This window comes from Ostrea edulis, chromosome 4, assembly GCF_947568905.1.
Source record: "Ostrea edulis chromosome 4, xbOstEdul1.1, whole genome shotgun sequence".
NCBI classification, from domain to species: Eukaryota; Metazoa; Mollusca; class Bivalvia; order Ostreida; family Ostreidae; genus Ostrea; species Ostrea edulis.
Genome location: NC_079167.1, coordinates 16,813,592 through 16,835,433, shown reverse-complemented (window position 1 = coordinate 16,835,433; position 21,842 = coordinate 16,813,592). Strand labels below are relative to the sequence as shown.

At 34.8% G+C, this 21,842-nt stretch overlaps 1 protein-coding gene and 1 long non-coding RNA gene across 3 annotated transcripts; one reads left to right on the top strand and one right to left on the bottom strand.

Moving 5' to 3' along the window:
* The first annotated feature begins 1,315 nt into the window (after positions 1-1,315).
* LOC125670189 (trimethylguanosine synthase-like) lies at positions 1,316-21,782 on the top strand. Of its 2 annotated transcripts, XM_048905215.2 has the most exons (11): positions 1,316-1,446; positions 4,860-4,957; positions 10,538-10,847; positions 11,036-12,140; positions 12,221-12,338; positions 13,147-13,248; positions 17,114-17,688; positions 17,824-17,955; positions 18,510-18,728; positions 19,694-19,770; positions 21,270-21,782. In XM_048905215.2, exons 1-11 carry the CDS (start codon positions 1,444-1,446, stop codon positions 21,639-21,641), a joined length of 3,111 nt encoding a protein of 1,036 aa, XP_048761172.2. In that variant the 5' UTR covers positions 1,316-1,443; the 3' UTR covers positions 21,642-21,782. The 2 variants fall into 2 exon arrangements, with proteins under 2 accessions (XP_048761172.2, XP_056018070.1); XM_056162095.1 differs by lacking the exons at positions 1,316-1,446; positions 4,860-4,957 and adding an exon at positions 10,230-10,377.
* On the bottom strand, positions 6,811-10,106 carry LOC130054016 (uncharacterized). Its single transcript, XR_008802269.1, has 3 exons — positions 9,975-10,106; positions 9,580-9,733; positions 6,811-7,244 (listed from the first exon to the last, which is right to left on the bottom strand). It is a non-coding gene; the product is annotated as an uncharacterized LOC130054016 (long non-coding RNA).
* Positions 21,783-21,842: the final 60 nt, after the last annotated feature.

The window sequence follows — 21,842 nt, the reverse complement described above, 5'->3', positions numbered from 1 at the left end:
GTGCGTGAGGTAGAAATGAAAAACAGAATTAGGGGAGTGGCTGCTTATATGTGCAGGTTTGATTTTTTCTTTGGGTGTTTACTGAGTGAAAAACTTTTACGTTATAGTGATAATTTGACAAGGGCTCTGTAGGCTCCAAAGCTCTCGGCGAGTGATGGTCAAAAAATGGCATCAACGACAATGAGTGCTTTGCAAAGTCTCCGAGATGAGACAATCTTCACTCAGTTTTACGAGGAAGTTGTTGAAAAAGCAAAACAGATGAACATCGATGATCCTGTTCTTCCTAGAAAACGCAAAATTCCTCGTAAACTTGATGATGGGCCAGCAGCACATACCTTTTCATCGTGTGCAGATATGTATAGGAAAAATTTCTACGAGGCATTAGATCTGCTTTTAGCTGGCATAAAATCTAGATTTGACCATCCAGGTTACAAAGCTTATGTTAATCTTGAAAACCTCGTAATTAAGGCTTGCACAGGTCAAACGTTCGAAGAAGAATTCAATTTTGTCACGACCCTATATGATACAGATTTGAAGCCAAAGGATCTTCACTGCCAGCTTATAATGTTAAAGACTGTTTTGCCAAAGGACTTTACGCCAGATATACCAAGTGTGGTTGAATTTTTCAGACATTCAAATGAAAAAAGTCTGTTTGCCGAGATCCTCAAAATTCTCAAACTAATGTTGGTACTTCCTGCAACTAACGCTACCAGTGAGCGCTCATTCAGCGCCTTGAAAAGATTGAAAACATCACTGAGATCAACAATGAGCCAAATACGAATAAACAATATGCTTTTATTGCATGTTCATAAAAATGAGACTGATGAACTGAATCTAGAAAAAATAGTTGAGGAGTTCGTAAGTGAAAGTGAACACAGACTGGCGATTTTTGGAAAGTTTACCGAGTACTAAATACCTTATGACTTAGAAATGATTGATAACAAAATGATAAAGATAAAAAAAAAAAAAAAAAGATTTAAAAAAAATCCTTAACCCCCCCTCCAAAAAAACCCCCAACAAAACAAAACAAACAAAACTTAAAATTAAAGTTGAGGGGTTTTCTGGGAAACTAATTAGATTCTATGTAGATCTACATAATTAGATTTATGTACATGACGTACACCTCAATGCTTGCACATATTTATGCAGTTATCTTTTTACTAATGGTTTTGTCGATATCACTTTACTTTGGTGTGGTGCCCCCCCCCCCCCCCCCCCCCCCCGAGTGAAATTGCTTCCTACGGCCCTGCTGACCGACGGATAGACAAGATTTCATAGATCAGGGGCGGTAACTCTATCAGTTCTATATGGACTGTAACTCTTTAATCATTGGAGGTAGAGAGTGAGCGTTACTTTCATTTTCTGTTACAGAAACGCTGTGAACACGTTTTTTGTTTTTGCTCTCTTAGTTTGTGGACGTGTCTCTCGTTGATCACACAATTCATGGTAGTATATTTATACTTGTTTAGATTCATTTCGCATTGATCTATTTGTGTCCGCTCTATATCTGTAAAAAGCAAAACAAACTCATCTACTAGATGATCTATTATATATTTAATTAAGTGTATACAACAGGTTCAGGTAGGGAACACTTCCCCTACAACGAGACATTCTCGCGAAAATGCGATTACCTCTCTTTAGCGAGAGTAAATATATCATACAACCAAGAAAAACACCCATGGAATACATCTCTTTGTGTTTCAGGTGAAAAGAAGAACAATTGCTAAAATGTCTTATACTTCTGCAAATATATAAATCAAAACAAATGTGTCACGATGTGCATTGGCCTTCAGCCTCCTTCTTTCTTATGCAGCAACGTTGATATGAAATTTCTTGACTATTGCCAAATTTATAGAGACAATTCATGTCATATTGAGTGTGTGTCGCACTTATTCAGCATTGCCACAGAATTTGCCATTATTTTCAATCAGAACACCTGCTTATGATAATTTTTGCTTTCTTGCTAAAGAAAAACAATTGCGTTTTAGTGAGAGGATCTCGCTATAGGGGAGTGATCCCAACCTGTACAACGGTTGAACTTGATGCAAAGCTATGACAAAGTTGGATTTTCTGTTCCTGAGAATATAAAAAACACAAGTCATGAAGTGACACAAACATGTATATATTATTCGCAGTATATGCACTGCATAGGAATGCTTGTTCATGACCCTGTTTTAAGGATGAGAGAGGATGAGATTTTCAGGACAGTAGAATAAATGCACCACAGAACTTTTAAAAGCAGATGTTCTAGGACGCCCCTGTGTTCTGTTTATATGACTGTCATTGTTTAGACTAGGATAAATATGAATTCAGTCTGCAGTCATTTTGCTGCAAATTCAATTCAATGAATTTGTGTGGGACTAAATTTTGATATTGTATGTGTTACCAATAAATGTTACCTTTCCCAATGGAAGACTATAAACTTCCCATTTCTGATTACCTAACACATTTCCAGTATTTGTTAGTTGAATGAATAAGAATGAAAGTGTTTGATCTTTTCATATATTGCCATGGGAATAAGTGAGTAGATCTAATATCTAAATCTAATCTGATCTGTCACAATATTTTTTCAGAGAGCTACAGTTCTGCAGCTACAAACAATAATGAACTTAAAACAGTTTAAACTATTAAACACATCAGTGTCTTACTGTTTGGCATTTTGGAAGCATTTTACTTTTGAAATTGTGAATCTTTTGCATTAAATCTTTTTTTCAAAGTCATTTTATGTTCTTCTATTAAATGTATCATATTGAAAATAAATGTTTCGTCCTATATTGTATCTGAAAATGGAAGGCAATCAGACTGAATCTAGCCAAGCAACCATTGATCTTGAAACAAGAGGAAAGAATTGGAAAATCAATTAATGTATTGTGTCATTTTTTTCTTATTTACATGATTGCATTTTCTAAAAGTGCTTGGAATATGGCTTTATGTGTATTTGAAGTGTTTGAAAAAATAATATGCTAAGCTGTAAGAACCCTTCAGTGACTTCTTGAACTCAAATCAGAGCGTAAATACTCGTTAAATTTGATCAAATACGCATTTAAGTTGAAAATCATGCATACAATTAAACATTAGCAAATTTAAATACGCTGTACACCCCCAAAGTAATGCGTACATGTGATACATGTAGTATGATATAAATACGAATTATATCTATTCATATAAATTGAAGTTAGCCCAGGATTTGATCATACATGAAATAGCGCTATGAAATACGTTTCGATGACAACTATATAAGCCTACTTGTTATACTTTTTTCTTAAAGAGGTAGTGTGTGGTTGAAAGCACAGAAAAAAAACCCTTGTATTATCAATCATGGACGAATGATATGATTGCTGCTAAAACATAGCACAGAAAATATCATCGGATAAACAATACTTCATCTGTTAAACTTTGACTTGAAAGTTTTTACTGAAAGGCCGCTCCAGCAGCATTGTCTCAAGAAGTATTTAAGGTATTCCATGTATAATGAAAGGATAATGAACAATTTTGAAGGATTTGGATCAACATAAATGTTTATTGTTAAATAATGATGAAAGTGAAGCAGATGAAATTCACATGACCGGTGAATGATTAGAAGCTGACCTTTTTGCACTTAAGACTTTTTGGAAGAGTTGTCTGCCCTTTGTAAAAATAAGAAAAATCTAATTTTCTAAAAATGTGTGTGGTCAATGATTAATTTTATTTCATATTTTCATTAGGAGAAAGTGTGTGTAACTTTCTACCAAGAGATTTGTATGAAAATATAATTTCTTTTTAAAATATTGTAATAAAACATGCTTTTCCCATATACTTCAATGTTAAATTCTAAGTGAAATAAATCAAGCAGTAAACAAAATTTTGAAAATTCCTATGGTGGATTAGTTTTATTTGATGAACCCTTCAAAATGATACGATGATTACAAAAATTCAACTATCCATTTATTAGATATGAAATATGGTCATTATACATTGAATACCTTAAAAGCATTTACGAGAATGGGAGTCACGCATTTATTTGATATTTGTATATTTACGGGGGAAAATCCTTTATATTCTTTTTATTGATTTGAACATATTTTATTGTACATACATGATATACAAAAGGATCAGAAACAAGTTCAAATAACTTACGAGTTCTTCTTTTTATTAAAACTCTTCATTGTCATTGGGATTTTTAAATTTATCATTGAGGTATTGAAATTTAATATGTCAGACACTCAGTCACATGATTACGATCCAATTCTGTATTAGTGGCAAAACAGCAAAGATAATCAGTAAATTAACAAAATACTCTTTTGACTTTTTCTGAAAAGCAAAATACTCATTGATATAAAAATCAGGGGGTAAATACTCTTTGTGGTAAAACATTATCTGGAGCTCTGTCAAATAATCTATCACTAATGACATCTTTGAAAAATACATGTACAGTATGAATCTTTTTTGTGGAGTCAGTCTAAATTTTGGAAAGGAAAGTGATATGAAAATGTACACACTTTTATTCAAGATTTAAAAATATGGGAAAAGTCTATTATTGATGATATTGCATTGCAGGAGTGCCGTCAGTTTCATGAAATAAATATATAGGAACATTGTATGTGTACTCTTCACAAAAAGGATATAAATTTTCTTTCTAAATTTTTATAGTCATTTTAGAGGTCCTTATTAATCCCAAACCTTATACATATAATATAGTCATTTTGATATATAATGAAATAGTTATCAAACTATTAAATTTGTTTTCCTTAAGATAAATTCAGAAAAGTTACGATACTCTACAGTTTAAGTTATGAAAATGTGATACATTTTGCAGGCTTCAATGATAATTTGTAAAAATATAAAAGATCAAAATGAAAATTTATTTTATTTCTGTTCAGATGTGTTACAACTGGAGTCATGTTGCAGACCTTGAAATTTACCTGCAGGATACTGATTGTGGAGTAGTGAAATGTCACTGTACAAGAGCTTCTATCAGGTAATTACACACTGTACAAGAGCTTTTATCAGGTAATTACACACTGTACAAGAGCTTCTATCAGGTAATTACACACTGTACAAGAGCTTCTATCAGGTAATTACACACTGTACATGAACTTCTGTCAGGTAAATTACACACACTGTACAAGAACTTTTGTCAGGTAATTAGACACTGTTTAAGCTTAAGCAATATCCCCTGAACCATCTTTCATATTTTGCATATAGATTCCTTATGACAAGACCTTTCATTTGTTTCTTTGTTGCCACTCATAGTGTTTGTCACTGATATCCGAGTATCGCCTTAGTATAAACATGTTTGTCACTGATAGCCGAGTATGACATTAGTATAAACATGTTAGTCACTGATAGCTGAGTATGACATTAGTATGAACATAATGTTTGTCCCTGATAGCTGAGTATGACATTAGTATAAACATGTTAGTCACTGATAGCCGAGTATGACATTAGTATAAACATGTTTGTCACTGATAGCCGAGTATGACATTAGTATAAACATGTTAGTCACTGATAGCCGAGTATGACATTAGTATAAACATGTTAGTCACTGATAGCCGAGTATGACATTAGTATAAACATGTTTGTCACTGATAGCCGAGTATGGCATTAGTATAAACATAATGTTAGTCACTGATAGCCGAGTATGACATTAGTATAAACATGTTAGTCACTGATAGCCGAGTATGACATTAGTATAAACATGTTAGTCACTGATAGCTGAGTATGACATTAGTATAAACATGTTAGTCACTGATAGCTGAGTATGACATTAGTATAAACATGTTAGTCACTGATAGCTGAGTATGGCATTAGTATAAACATGTTTGTCACTGATAGCCGAGTATGGCATTAGTATAAACATAATGTTAGTCACTGATAGCCGAGTATCGCCTTAGTATAAACATAATGTTAGTCACTGATAGCCGAGTATGACATTAGTATAAACATGTTAGTCACTGATAGCTGAGTATGACATTAGTATAAACATGTTAGTCACTGATAGCTGAGTATGACATTAGTATAAACATGTTAGTCACTGATAGCTGAGTATGACATTAGTATAAACATGTTTGTCACTGATAGCTGAGTATGACATTAGTATAAACATGTTAGTCACTGATAGCTGAGTATGGCATTAGTATAAACATGTTTGTCACTGATAGCCGAGTATGGCATTAGTATAAACATAATGTTAGTCACTGATAGCCGAGTATCGCCTTAGTATAAACATAATGTTAGTCACTGATAGCCGAGTATGACATTAGTATAAACATGTTAGTCACTGATAGCTGAGTATGACATTAGTATAAACATGTTAGTCACTGATAGCTGAGTATGACATTAGTATAAACATGTTTGTCACTGATAGCTGAGTATGACATTAGTATAAACATGTTTGTCACTGATAGCTGAGTATGACATTAGTATAAACATGTTTGTCACTGATAGCTGAGTATGGCATTAGTATAAACATGTTAGTCACTGATAGCTGAGTATGGCATTAGTATAAACATGTTAGTCACTGATAGCTGAGTATGACATTAGTATAAACATGTTAGTCACTGATAGCCGAGTATGACATTAGTATAAACATAATGTTTGTCACTGATAGCCGAGTATGACATTAGTATGAACATAATGTTTGTCCCTGATAGCTGAGTATGGCATTAGTATGAACATGTTTGTCACTGATAGCCGAGTATGAACACCCTTCACTACTATCAGACTACTATCAGGTGTTACTTGAAATGAATAAATAAAGATTGATTAAAATTCAATCAATTTACTAAGTACAAATATAGAAATATACTTATTTCATTTCAATACAAAATATATATAAATGACAGTCACTGTTATCACTGGTTTAAATCTCTGGATCCCTCTCACAACTGTGTTTAGAATAGGTCTAAGTTCAAGTTCATTTATTCACTCAAACCACATTATACATGGTACATAAGGTTCATTAAATAAACATACATTTGAGTAAGAATGAGGTCATAGTATGAACAAATATACAATATACATGTAGTGAAAATATTTACAAAATATGTTAAGGAGGACAGACCAACTGATAGATTTTTGAGATAAACATACAGAGTTTAAGTGTTTTAATTTTACTGGTTGACATAATTTCATGAAATTTAATAACATTAGGTCTTGAGTAGTACCTGTGTAGGTACTCCAAAACAAAGGGTTCCTGGCACAGCGATGTCCAACAGGCCTTTGCTCCCAACCACACCCGCGTCTACATGACTGATATTAAGAGCCTAATAGGAAACACATGTTTAAAATTCTGTAATCATGAATAAAGACAAACAAAATACATGGCCACAAATACAAGGAACACAGTACGACTTATATCGGGTCCAGTCCAAAGGCTATTTCTACTTATTTAGCTATTGAGAGCTACCTAGGCATTTAAACCTACTTAAAGTAACTACAGGTGACTCTCGATAACTCGAAGTTCAAGGGACCTTGATAAAACTTAGAGAAATCGAGAGTTCTCGAGATCGAAATTCGGAAATTGAAGATCTGACGGTATGGTTCAGATTTGACAATAACCGGAAATGTTTACCTCAAGATCATATGATATTTTTTTGACATGTTTTCCTTCATATTCGTCAGGTAGTTAATTTGATATCAAAATTAAAAAAAAACTTATTTTGCATTAATAAAAACATTTCAAATTTTATGTATTTATTTGTTCTTTAATCATGCTCAGATAGGCATACACAACCAAATTCCGATGACGCTTTACTATCGCACAATGTTACATGTATGTCGCTTTTCCCAAAGCAAACATTTTAACGAATGAGTAAAGCGATGTATTAGAGTAACTTTACACAAAGAACAAACTTGAGAAATTTAACAGTCTGTAGATCTCTAAATTATGTATAAAACTTACTTTTTCGTTGTCATGTCAAAACAAATTATAGATTTTATTCATAGTTGGATTATACATAATTTTAATCATCACGACACAAAACCCCAGTGCGAGGAGTAAACTGACCAATTAGTCAATTATATACTCAAGTGTGTCACTTCCACAAAGAAGCACAGGCGATGTTTCAACTATGTAAACACCTAATTACCCCTCCGGCATTCAACAAAATCCAGGTAAGGTCCAAGCGGAAATTATTACACGCTTGGGTAACGGTGGGTATACGCTACCACCACTTCGAGAGAACGAGAGTGAAAACAATGATTAGAAATGTGTTTTACGGGACCCAACTTCACTTCGAGAGATCGAACGTTCGAGAGATCGATAGTGAATTTGCTTTGTTATATAGAGAAAAAAATCGGGTCCATGATTTCACTTTGAGAGACCGAGAACTTCGAGAGATCGAAGTTCGAGCCATCAAGAGTCACCTGTACTTCTACCTACTTTTACCTGTTTTAAAAAATTTAAATAAATAATAATTAAGGCGCATCTTTTAAACAGATTAGTCATTTTATGTATCATGTTGTGCATGTGCACGGCAAAATTTGGAGTGTAAATTAAATTTTTAATACTTTATGAAGGTGGAGAATGTACAGGAAATGCATGAAAAATCGCCCCAAAACCTTGGCAAACTTTAGAATTAATACAGATTTGTAAGACATTCTAGACTTTTTATCACGTAACTTTGATCCTAAGCTCCTAGAAAATGGAACTGGGTGCAATTATTCATGCAAATTTGAAAGGTTAGAAAGTAATCATTTTTTGTCCAATACTTTTGTGGTATTCATCGTCAGTGTAAGTGAATCAAGAAATTTGGTACACACCATATTGCGCCGTTCCCCCGTTAGGCCACAAAATGTAAATAAAGGAAAAAGTAGGTAAAAATAGCTACCTGGAGTAGGTTTAAATACCTACGTAGCTATAAGTACCTACGTAGGTAGAAATAGTCTTTGTACTGGACCTGTATAGATTAGGAAATATGATCACAATCTGCTGATCACCAAATACTGCCTCTATTACGAGGAATCACACACTGCACAAATATACAATTATGGACTGTTTAGCAGGGAGATATCACAAATTATCAGGTCTTAGTAGGGTTTTCACCCTCGGGCGCACAGGCGCCCTCGGGTGATAACCCTACTAAGACCTGATAATTTGTGATGTCTCCCTGCTAAACAGTCCATCATTATATAGTTTTATTATCCTGAAGAATCTGAACGTTAAAAAAACTATCACACATTTATTGACTTGTACCATATACCTTTTTTTTAAAAAATTTAAAATGTGAACAAATTTGTAATAACTTTCTCTGCAGAAAATTCTGATAACTTTTCAATAGTTTTCGAGGGGTGAAATAAATGTTACCCTCAGCTACATACATTATTTTATTTTACACTCAATGTCATACATTTATTAGATATATATGTTAACGAAAGCAAAACATTGAGGTTTGAGAAAGTTAAACGAGAGAAAGCTTTCAATTGTGACGTCGCAGTAGAATGACGCAAAAACATAATGTCAAACGTAAACATTTCGTAACGTAGTTCAAGACAAAAACGTAATCATCAAGTGAAATGCAAAATTGCATTAGAATGGAAATATATTTCTTCTCGATTGTTATTTGTGACTATTAATGTTGACTGAAGTTTATGACTTACGATCCCGCATATTTTCCTATGGTTATGTTGCTCACTTTAAAAGTTATCTTCTAGAGGGAGACAACACAGTTGTCACCCTGCGCGTGAGGAAGACATCACGAATTGTCTCCCTCCATGTGACCAGCCCTCGACCAATGAAATTGACTGTATTATTCTGAAGGATAATAATAGCATTTATTACACACTATGAAACAAGATAACTACTCGAACACTCTCAATTACTAGTAAACAGCAATATACATACACAATATATGTATATCAAACATATTTTTGTGAACACACTAGCATTTAGATACAATAACACCTGCATCATCATAATACTGATTTTAGAAGGAAAAATACAATGAACATTTCAATACAAAATATTTACATATACAATACATAATAAAACTTACCTCAAAAGTACCCCATAAGCAGCTGGTGAAATTCTGTAGGTGTTGATAGTTTCTGCTATGAGCACCAAAATATTCACAAAGTGTTTTCAAAAAGTCGTTTCAATGATAGATGTTCGTTTGAATGGCTAACCACAATCGACTGATTTGCATACACTGAAGTACAGTGAGTTTTAGTTAACTGGCCAAATGAATATTCACTCGCCATATACCTGTCCAGGTGAGGTGTCTGAGGTGCAGAATGGTTATGTAACGGGAAGGGAGAAAATGCAACGGACCAGACCGGGATTCGAACCTGGGCCCCCTGAATCTCTAGTCAGGTGCTCTACCAACTGAGCTAACTGGCCACCGGCGATCGAACCCGGCTGACCGCTACAGTTGTATTTAAAGTGCTAAATTTAATGAGGTAAAAGGGTTACATGAAGGGACAAGTTAAAATGATGGAATGTGAGTGTGACAGTGTTTCACAAACTGCAAACAAAGTGAAAGAATGTAAAAATAAAGATATGTGGATTCTTAATCAAACTGTTTACTTTTTGAAAATAAATGTGGAATTGCATTTGTAGTGACAGAGATTTGTGCAGATTAGGATACAAGGATTTCTATGAAGATTCTAGTGATGGGGATTGTGAGGAAGAGGAAAGCAGTAGCTCAATTGAATCTGGGCAAGAAGATGAAAATGATGATGAAAATAAGGCTGAAGACCTTGATAACATAGAAAATAAGGCTGAAGACCTTGATAACGTAGAAAATGAGGCTGAAGACCTTGATAACATAGACAATGGAGTGGAGGAGGCGCATTTAGATGAAGAAGCTGCTCTGATGTCAGCCATGGGACTACCAACAGCTTTTGCTGCAAAAGATACACATTCAAAGGTATTTTGAATAACACATTTCCTTCTTTGACTTGACAAACACAGTGAATTTTGGTAGAGGCTATCTACATTCATAATGTTTTGGTTCAAATTTGAAATACAATCCATGAAGAATAGTATTAGTTGCTCGAAAATTGTGCTACTTGCAGTGTATATTTACAAACATTTTTTGGCTGTTCTTTTTTATAGAAGTCAAAGACCAGAAAGTCGCATGGACATAAAAGGAAAAAACACCAAAAAAGAAAAAAGAATTCGCAGAAAGAGATTTACACAAATTCCTACGGTGATATTGGGGACATTACATACTGTAGAGAGCTTGAATTTGAACCTGCCTGGCACAGCTACTGGGAACAATACGGAGAATATTTAGTATGGGAAGGATGGGTGAATAAATACCCAGAGCAAATTGCTTCAGGGATGTACCTAGGGGTTCCATGTATAGCTGAGGTGGAGGTGGGCAGCCAAGATGAGGGGCAGGAGGATGCAGTAAAAGAGAAGAGTGAGTTGATGGAAAATGAGTCTACTCCACCATCCTCTTGCAGAAAAGATGATGTGGATGGTAAAGGTAGTGTGGAGATGGATGACAGAATTGTGGCATGTTGTGGAAAGAATGACGAGGATGTGAGTGGAGGAAGTCCATCTTATGTATTACCACAGACTTGTAACAGGTACCAGGAATCTTACAATGCTGCCATTGAAAATGTCATGAAAGAAAGATCAGAAACAATGAGCAGTTATCTGAATCAGTCAGCATCAGTCACAGAAAACATCTCTAATCAGCAGAGAGAGATAGTGGACTTGATGCACAACTACTGTAGTGGAACCTCTCAACAAAATGAAAGTGAGTCACCTCCTGTAGATGAAGAGGATTCTGGGATAGATTACAAGAATGCCGAGGTGCCACAGGATGAAAATGATGACCAAGAGAATTATGACGTAGCTTGGCAGGAACTCTGGAATGAACATTATACAGAGCTGTACTGGTATTACTACAATCAATTTCTCACTGAATTCAACAAACTTAGTGTTCACAATAAGGAAGTCATTGAACCACAAGCAGAGGACCAGGTTATAGCTCAGACTGGGTCACCTGATGATGTTACGGAGGACCAGGTTATAGCTCAGACTGGGTCACCTGATGATGTTACGGAGGACAAGCAGGTGGGTGATGGAGTGTCTGTCGATGCAGAGGAGATGAATGAGGAGGATGAGGTGGAAGATGGATCAGGGGAAGGAAAGAAGAGGAAGGCAAGCAGTGACAACAGACAGCAGTCAGGACAACAAAATTCATCAAGTAAGTTACATCTACAATAAACTGTACTTGAATTTATTTTCTTTAAGTGCTGTTTTAAATTATACAAGGATTTTTCTTAGATCTGAGTGGTCACTGTGGAGTGTCTTATGGTCAGTCTGGAAGTAGGACTCTGTCTGGTGAGATGGGAGGTGGAGGAGATGATCCTCCAGATGACACTCCAATAGATATCCCAAATAGGTGAGAACCAATCAAAATGTTACACAGTGTTAATAATAGATATTCCAAATAGGTGAGAACCAATCAAAATGTTACACAGTGTTAATAATAGATATCCCAAATAGGTGAGAACCAATCAAAATGTTACACAGTGTTAACAATAGATATCCCAAATAGGTGAGAACCAATCAAAATGTTACACAGTGTTAATAATAGATATTCCAAATAGGTGAGAACCAATCAAAATGTTACACACTGTTAACAATAGATATCCCAAATAGGTGAGAACCAATCAAAATGTTACACACTGTTAACAATAGATATCCCAAATAGGTGAGAACCAATCAAAATGTTACACACTGTTAACAATAGATATCCCAAATAGGTGAGAACCAATCAAAATGTTACACACTGTTAACAATAGATATCCCAAATAGGTGAGAACCAATCAAAATGTTACACACTGTTAACAATAGATATTCCAAATAGGTGAGAACCAATCAAAATGTTACACACTGTTAACAATAGATATCCCAAATAGGTGAGAACCAATCAAAATGTTACACGGTGTTAACAATAGATATCCCAAATAGGTGAGAACCAATCAAAATGTTACACAGTGTTAATAATAGATATCCCAAATACATGTAGGTGAGAACCAATCAAAATGTTACACGGTGTTAATAATAGATATCCCAAATAGGGGACAACCAATCAAAATGTTACACGGTGTTAACAATAGAAATCCCAAATAGGGGACAACCAATCAAAATGTTACACGGTGTTAACAAAAGGTGTGCAGTGAGTACAGATGTCTTTTCTTCTGCAGCCATGCACTTGATGACCCCATTCCTTTGGAAGAAGATGGTAGGGAAGGATTAAAATTCATGGGGTTTGCTTTACCAGAAAACAATGGAGATGAAACTGAAAGGTATGGCATGATTTCTGTACTTAGTGATTACTTGACAAGACTTGCCTAGCCATGAAATATCCATATCCATGTTGTGTTTACATGTGTTGTCAAGTTTACGATAAAGCCATTACAATGTGTGGATATCCTGATCAATGCAATGTTACGTAATTAAATTCCACACAAAGAGCATTCAATTATGAAAATAAATTGGATAAGTTTTGTAAGTTTGTCATTTTAGCACAAAAAACCTTAATAAAAGGCTTCAAAATTTAGAGATAAATATATGAATAATACCTGTGTATTTCACACACTTGAGCTTATCATGAATTTTTCTTATCAACCTTTATCTGTAGTCATTGTCGTGAATTGTCACCTATTCGTTTTTTCTTCAAAACTGCTCATAAAATTTTAGCTAAACTTGGCACAAACGGGATTCAAATAAAGGGTCAAGCTCCCTTCCTATGAAAGATGAGAAATTGTGAAGTGTTAAAGTATTTAGATAATCGTTTTCTCAAGAACCACTGGACTAGAAAAGTCAAAACTTGCATGAAAGTTTCCTTATACAACTGTACTACCGATGATGTAGTTTGCTGTAATATTTATGCAAAGAATTGCTGCGTGAAACCCTAAATACCTTAAAAAGTCTTCCAATAGAGATGCAAGGGGTATATAAAGACTACTCATTTGGTAAATAATCAAATATTTGACTAATCTGATAACTTTTTTCCTGACAAACAGGCTATTGGATTAAGCAGAACCCCCTGTATAACGAAAATTCATGTTTGTTCAAATCACGACCCATGGGGCAGGATCACAGTTTGTGTTTAAAGTTCTTTACGTGTTCAGGTTATCACCCCTGGGGTCTGGGCGGGACTACAACTCGAGGTTTTAGTTTTACATATATGCAGTGATATATACATGAAGGGAATGCATGTATATACTCAAAGAACCTTTGCAAAAGTCTACAATTTATCAAATAATTATGAAAGCATTATCATGTAGTATAGATATATTCACTCATTAAAACCAGGGTCCAGGATGGGGCCATGAAAGGGTTTTAAAGTTTTGTGTTTTATTAAAGGAATGTGTGGCAATATTCTCTCAAAATTTTCCTCTTGAAGACCACAAGGGTACAATGTGTCAAATCAATATGATAGTATTCTCATGTACATATAGCGTAGAGTCTAGTTTGTTTCACAGCATGATCCCTAAGGTCAGAGCAAGGTTAAGGTGAGCAATGTGGCCCATGGACCTCTAGTTTTATGTGTAGATGGGGGTGATCAATTGATTGGAGTCTGTGGTAATTCTTGCACAAATGTCTTCAGCATTATGGAAACTACCTTATGCTCCGACCAATAGATCATACTACATTTGATATCTCCTGGATTGGCCAGGAGACTCCTGGAATCAATCATCAAAATATGTCCCACACCAGGAGTAAAAATCATTTAGACCAAAATTTAAAACAATTAAAAAAGTTTGAAGTTCTCAAGGAAACCGAGCCTGATGTTATTTTGATTGACCAGATCAGGTATGCATCAAGGATCAGCTGATCAGTGTATAGACCTAATATGATACATGATTGCTTTGAATGTAATGCATGTTTTTAGTGAATTAGTAATGTAGTATGCCTAGATATCTCTCTCCCCCTCTCTCTCTCTGTGCATTGTACGTCTGTCTTGGGATATGAATGATGCAACACATATTTGCCATTACTATGAGGTTGGCTAATGAAATGATAAAAAACTATTATTACAATTCATCTCCAGTATATTTTGCTGTGGGGGATACTGAAATCAGGTTGTCCGTTTGTAGACGCAATGGTTTCCGGGCTCTAAAGCCTTATCCTTTCCACCTACAGTCACCATATCATACATATGGACTACCAATGGGACGAAGATGTTCCCTATCGAATTTGGGATCAAAAGGTCAAGCACACTGGATATCGATGTAGCAATATGGTTTACGGGCTCTAAAGTGTTACCCTTTTCACCTACAGTCACCATATCTTACATATGGACTACCCATGGGATGAAGATGTTCCCTGTCAACTTTGGGGTCAAAAGGTCAAATGCACTCCTAGAGAAGAGACTATCTAAGGTTTTGTCATGTCCTTTCTTTTCTACACTTAGGAAAGAGGTAATTTATACCTATTAACAACACCCTTTGGGAGATTGGGGTAATTGGGGGTATTCTTAGTGAGCATTGCTCACAGTACCTCTTGTTTTTTTACAATGTTTGTATTATATCACAGTTGTACAAGGGTGATGGTCATTGAGGGTGATACTAATACCCACAAATATACAAAAATTAAACACAGATTTTTAGGTCACCTGAGTCACTCAGATGACTATTGCTATTGGTCTGTGTCTGTCATCTGTTAACAATTGAACATTTTTAACTTCTTGATAACTATCATTCTAATTCTTTACAAATTTGGTATGAGCATCATTGGTACAGGGAGGAAATAAATTGTAAATTTCAGGACTCCTGCACTCCTGGGGCCTTAGGGGCAGAGCAAAAACTGTCGAAAATTGGTCAGTTTTCAAATGAAAAATTCTCTACAACCGCACATCTGGAAGAAAAACTAAATGCATACTCATGTAGAACAGGAAGGCCTCTACCAAAATTGTAAATTCATGATCCCCAGGGTAGAGGTTCTTATTCCAGGGTAGGGCCAAACTTGGTATATAGTGTTTATATGTAAAACATTTAAATAACATCTTCAATGCTATTGATAAGAATTTGAAACTAAATGGATATTTAAAAGGAGCACTGCAGGTAGTCCTTCACCAAAATTGTAATTTTCATGATACCAAGGGGTAGGTGTTTTGGTACCAGGGTGGGACTGAAATTGTCATAGTGATTAAATGTGTGTTAACAACTGAATATTTTTTAAGTTGTTTATGATAACTACCCTTCCAATTTTTGGGACAAGGGAGACGTAAATTTCAGGACTCCTTAGGGGCAGGACAAGAACTGCCAAAATTTGACAAGTTTCCAAGATCTTGTCAACAACTGCACATCTGTAAGAAAACTAAATGCAAGACAGGTCCAAAATATATGCTATGTAAAATCTTTTATCAGTATAGGCACTTTCAGTGGCATTTGTGGGTGGTTTTTTTTTTTTACCTTAAGAACACCTTGTTTCATACTGCTGCTGAATATTACAATTTAGCTTAGATATGCAGAACAAGAATTTTTTTTATAGATTTCAGAACCTTTTAGGCTAGTAATACCTGTTTTGAAAATATACCGATAAACATGAACAGGTTTCAAATGGAAGATCATTATATTAGATACATGTAGTATGATCATATTTTAATAATAATTGCTTCATCTGTAAAATAGTAAACATTGATAAAAAATCTCCAAAAAAAACCCTTCATTCTTCTCTATTTTGGAGGCCAATCTCTTGAATTGGATCCAAGACTATATATCAGTTGTACATGTATGTAACCCATCTACTAAAAAACAAGATAATTATTTCTTCAATTATTCAATAACTATCTCATCTAAACAGCGATTTTTTTCCTTATATAACTGGTACCAATAAACGGTACCATTCCCAAAGCCAAAAACCATTGATTTTTCCCACTTTTGAGACTAAAAATTCCCAATTCACTACTTCTTGTTTTGTTCTCTTTTTTCTTTTCTTTTACTTAAAATCATTTGCCGTTACTTTGGTAGAAAATTCTTAATTTGTTCGATTTTGACGCTATTTTCCCCAATTTAATGGGTACTGGTACCAGTACCAGTGGGTAGAAAAAAATCACTGCTAAAATCCTTAGACATTCATTGTATGTCTTCTTAAACCCCAAGTCAGAACAGATGTTACCTACATGTATATTACAAGTTTAAATGTTTATCTTTGAATTTAAAGCTCGGTGAAAGCACCCAGAATGACAGTTGGAAAGATAGCATACAAAGACAAAAGGGCATTCAGAAATAGCAAAAAAATCGACAAGGGGAAGCAACCCAAACATATCTGGTACGATGAAAGGGGTGAAAAATTAACAGTCACAAAAAGTAAAACTCTTAACAAGGCTAAACGATTCCTACAAAAAGCAGAGGAGGAAAGTAAATCATTGGTTGAGGAGGAGGAGAATGAGGAAGGCTTTTCTGTTATTCCCAAGGAACTTTTGGACGGTAATAGTTCTGACACCTCCTCATCCTCAGAGGAAATATTAGGAGGAGATAATCTGGAGTCTCAGTGTAGAGATGATAAGGAACAAAATCAGAGTATGTCCTCACTCACAGAGAAGGATGACGTAACAGAGGTATCGGGTGTAGTGGGGGTGTCAAAATCAAGTACCAACAAAAGAAAGAAAAAGAAGAGGAATACAAAGAAAGTGAAAATGCCTCCCGAGGTGGCCGATAGTGATGATCTGAGGAAGTACTGGGCTCAGCGCTACAGGCTGTTCTCAAAATTTGATGAGGGAATTAAACTGGATAGAGGTATTATTCTTAATATCTTATATTGAATACAATTATGTTTTGAATTTTATTTCCTTATGATCTCCCATGCAGGGATGATCACATGAGAAAGAATCAGTTTGTTTTAATTTGGTGACTAAACCATTTCCATTACAGAGGGTTGGTTTTCAGTAACTCCAGAGAAGATAGCAGAGCACCTTGCAGAGAGATGCCGTTGTGATGTCATTGTCGATGGCTTCTGTGGAGTGGGAGGAAATGCTATACAATTTGCTTTTACTTGTGAAAGAGGTAGCACACCATTCTGTAGTAATATTGAGTTATATTGTGAAAGAGGTTGCATGCCATTCTGTTGTAATATTGAGTTCTATTGCAAAACTGCGATTTTGTTTCAAAGAAATTTATCAACGATTAATAGAAACATTTAGGCTCGAGTAATTAGGAAGTATGCCGATAACCAGTGTCCACAGTCTCAACTTCGTTTAAGTCATTATGATTAAATCTAAGTAAACATATTAACCTAATGAATCTCATGAAATCAGAAGATAAAAGATGTGTGGAGAAACGAGGACACTGTTGTGAATAACATTTGACAGTATTACATGTTTAGATAAGTGAGGACACTGTAGCGGTTGTGAATAACATTTGACAGTATTACATGTTTAGATAAGTGAGGACACTGTTGTGAATAACATTTGACAGTATTACATGTTTAGATAAGTGAGGACACTGTTGTGAATAACATTTGACAGTATTACATGTTTAGATAAGTGAGGACACTGTAGCAGTTGTGAATAACATTTGACAGTATTACATGTTTAGATAAGAGTTTTTCATGATTACAGTGATAGCCATTGACATTGACCCTGAAAGGGTGGCTTTAGCCCAGCACAATGCCCGGGTGTACGGTGTGGAAGACAGGATTGAGTTCATCATTGGAGACTACTTCCATGTGGCTCCAACCCTCAAGGCAGATGTGGTGTTTCTGAGTCCTCCCTGGGGTGGACCCGAGTACTTGGGGGCAGAGGTGTTTGATCTGGAGACAATGATCGAGTTGAAGTCATATCCTTTTTTGTTTTTGTTCATTGTTTTCAGCTCACCTCAACAAAGTAAGGTCAATCTAATGCTATACCACAGACATTGGTGTCGCAATGAAATTTTCTGGACTCAATTTAATTCCCAAGCCATGATGTGCTCAGTCTGGAGCAAACTTCCCTCCATGCTATATTTAGATGCTAAGTGTGACCTACATTTTCAAGGTGAATAATTTGTTTATTGTTTGTAGACTTGGGGATCCATTCCAAGTAAATACATACATGTACTCTATGTTAACCCAACTTGATTACAACTTCATCTAGGAATGTAAAGATTAAGGGGAATGATGAAATTATATATACACCACAGGGATGCGGGTATTAGTTTGTCAAGACAAGGATCAGTACATTTGCTAAATGATAAATGCCAGTCTCTACTTGCAGTGAAAGCTATACAGCATTGCCCACACACAATTATTAGAGACTTGATTCCAACTTAGTGTTTCTTGCTAGATGATTTAATTTTTGTTATCATTTGTGGAGGTGAGCTAAGGGGGCTTTAACCACCCTATTGTTTTATGTGTGTGTGTGAGAGAGAAATTAATCTGGTCTTTATAATGATTTATTTTACAAATACAACCTGTCATTAGGTTGAATCTGTCTGATGTGTTTCAGAACAAATTATTAGGCTATTCTTTACATATAAAATTTTGGCATAGATTACTCTGTTTACTTGATCAAGATATAGGGTCCATGGCAGTGTGATCAGTCAACAGGGGATGCTTACCCCTCCTAGGCACCTGATCCCACCTCTGGTATATCCAGGAGTCTATATTTACCCTACTTTTGATTTTGTATTCTTCATGGGATTTATGAGATTGATCACTGTTCGTTATCTTCACTTTTTCATGCTAAAACTATTTTTATCAGTGAGAAATAGTTGTTATTGAACAACAAATACTGGGAGTACAGAATATTTCCTTAATTGCGTACATCAGAAATATTCTCAGTAGCAAGGAATATCACAAACAACATTGCATTCTTTGTACCGAGAAATGCAAATGTTGAACAGGTAAGTTTAATATCTATTTATAACATTGAAGATATGGTAGACAACTCTATAACATTGAGGATACTGTATATATAGTATTTTGTAACATTGAGGATACTGTAAACAACTCTTTATAACATTGAGGATACTGTAAACAACTCTTTATAACACTGATGATACTGTAAACAGCTCTTTATAACATTGAGAATACGGTAAACAACTCTTTATAACATCAAGAATAGTTTAGACAGCTCTTTATAACATTGAGAATACTGTAGATAGTATTTTGTAACATTGAGGATACTGTAGATAGTATTTTGTAACATTGAGGATACTGTAGATAGTATTTTGTAACATTGAGGATACTGTAAACAGCTCTTTATAACATTGAGGATACTGTAAACAGCTCTTTATAACATTGAGGATACTGTAAACAGCTCTTTATAACATTGAGGATACTGTAAACAGCTCTTTATAACATTGAGGATACTGTAGATAGTACTTTGTAACATTGAGGATACTGTAAACAACTCTTTATAACATTGAGGATACTGTAAACAGCTCTTTATAACATTGAGGATACTGTAAACAGCTCTTTATAACATTGAGGATACTGTAAACAGCTCTTTATAACATTGAGGATACTGTAGATAGTACTTTGTAACATTGAGGATACTGTAGATAGTATTTTGTAACATTGAGGATACTGTAGATAGTATTTTGTAACATTGAGGATACTGTAAACAGCTCTTTATAACATTGAGGATACTGTAAACAGCTCTTTATAACATTGAGGATACTGTAGATAGTACTTTGTAACATTGAGGATACTGTAAACAGTATTTTGTAACATTGAGGATACTGTGTAGATAGTATTTTGTAACATTGAGGACACTGTAGACAACAGTTCAAAATGATGATGGTACTATAGACAATAGTTTGTTACAATAAGAATAGTAGATAGTTGTGCATATTAATATTAAGGCTTTAAATGTAGAAATACAGAGGTTTGTATAATTTTCTGTTGCACAAAACAATCTCTTCAATATTAGATCCACCATTTCCTCTTTTGTGTGATGATGTCAAACAATGACTGTGTCGTCACATCTGTCATCTTGTCCCAGATATGATCAGTATCACATTTTGTGATATATATCATTTATACAGGGTTACTCATTTCCATTGCACAGGGAGCTATAAGACTGGGCTGAACTGGAGTAATCAGTGCAAGCTCATCATCTCAGGTCTATGAGATGTTATTATGCAAAACAGAAATGGGCGATCATTAATAATATTATTATGGGAGATTTTTTGTGATGTTAAAAAATATGTCAAAAATCTGTCCCAATCTTAAAAGCTCACTACAGTCAGTGTTAAAACTGTATGCAGTAGTTTATTAATTACATGATACAAAGATATTAAAGCTGAAAACACTAATCTTATTACTCACATAACACAAAAATATGAAAAATAAAATTTGAGTTCAAATGTTAAATTCGTATGTACTTTATATATTGCAGCTAACCTCATTGGCTGGTCCAGGAGGTAAAGTGGAAATAGAACAGAATTTGCTGAACAATAAATTGAAAACCATCACTGCTTACTATGGGGAACTTGTGTTGGAAGGTGAATATGATGATGATGCAGGCCAGGTCATGGACATTTTTGAAAATGAGGAAACTGACAAATTTGAACAAATACAAGAATTTAGGAATGCTGATGTTACAACAGACATAACTCAGGGCACAGAAGTATCAACGAATAGTAAAGAAATTTCCAATTCTGAAAATGTTGAAGAGAATATTGTACCACAGAAGACCAAAGAATTCTCAGAACCCAGTGACTTGAAAGCACAGTATCTTAGCAGTGAAAATAGCATTACTTCAGAATAATTCAGTATTTCAATGTTGGACTCCAATTAAATTTTACAGATTTATGCATTAATACTGAAAATGATGATTACATGTACATTATGTATATGAAAACCTGATTGTCTTTTATCCTTCTTCATAGAATATATAGAAGACCATTTCGATATGCCCATCATTTGACAGGCCGTATTGTGGTATAGGCAATCCCCTCCGTCTGTTGGC

Bases quoted from the DNA above. Each gene is read 5' to 3' on its own strand.
- LOC125670189 (XM_048905215.2), top strand. The intron at 18,729-19,693 runs ATCCTTTTTTGT...AATTGCGTACAT, and splicing joins AATGATCGAGTTGAAGTCAT to CAGAAATATTCTCAGTAGCA. The intron at 19,771-21,269 runs GTAAGTTTAATA...TATATATTGCAG, and splicing joins GAAATGCAAATGTTGAACAG to CTAACCTCATTGGCTGGTCC.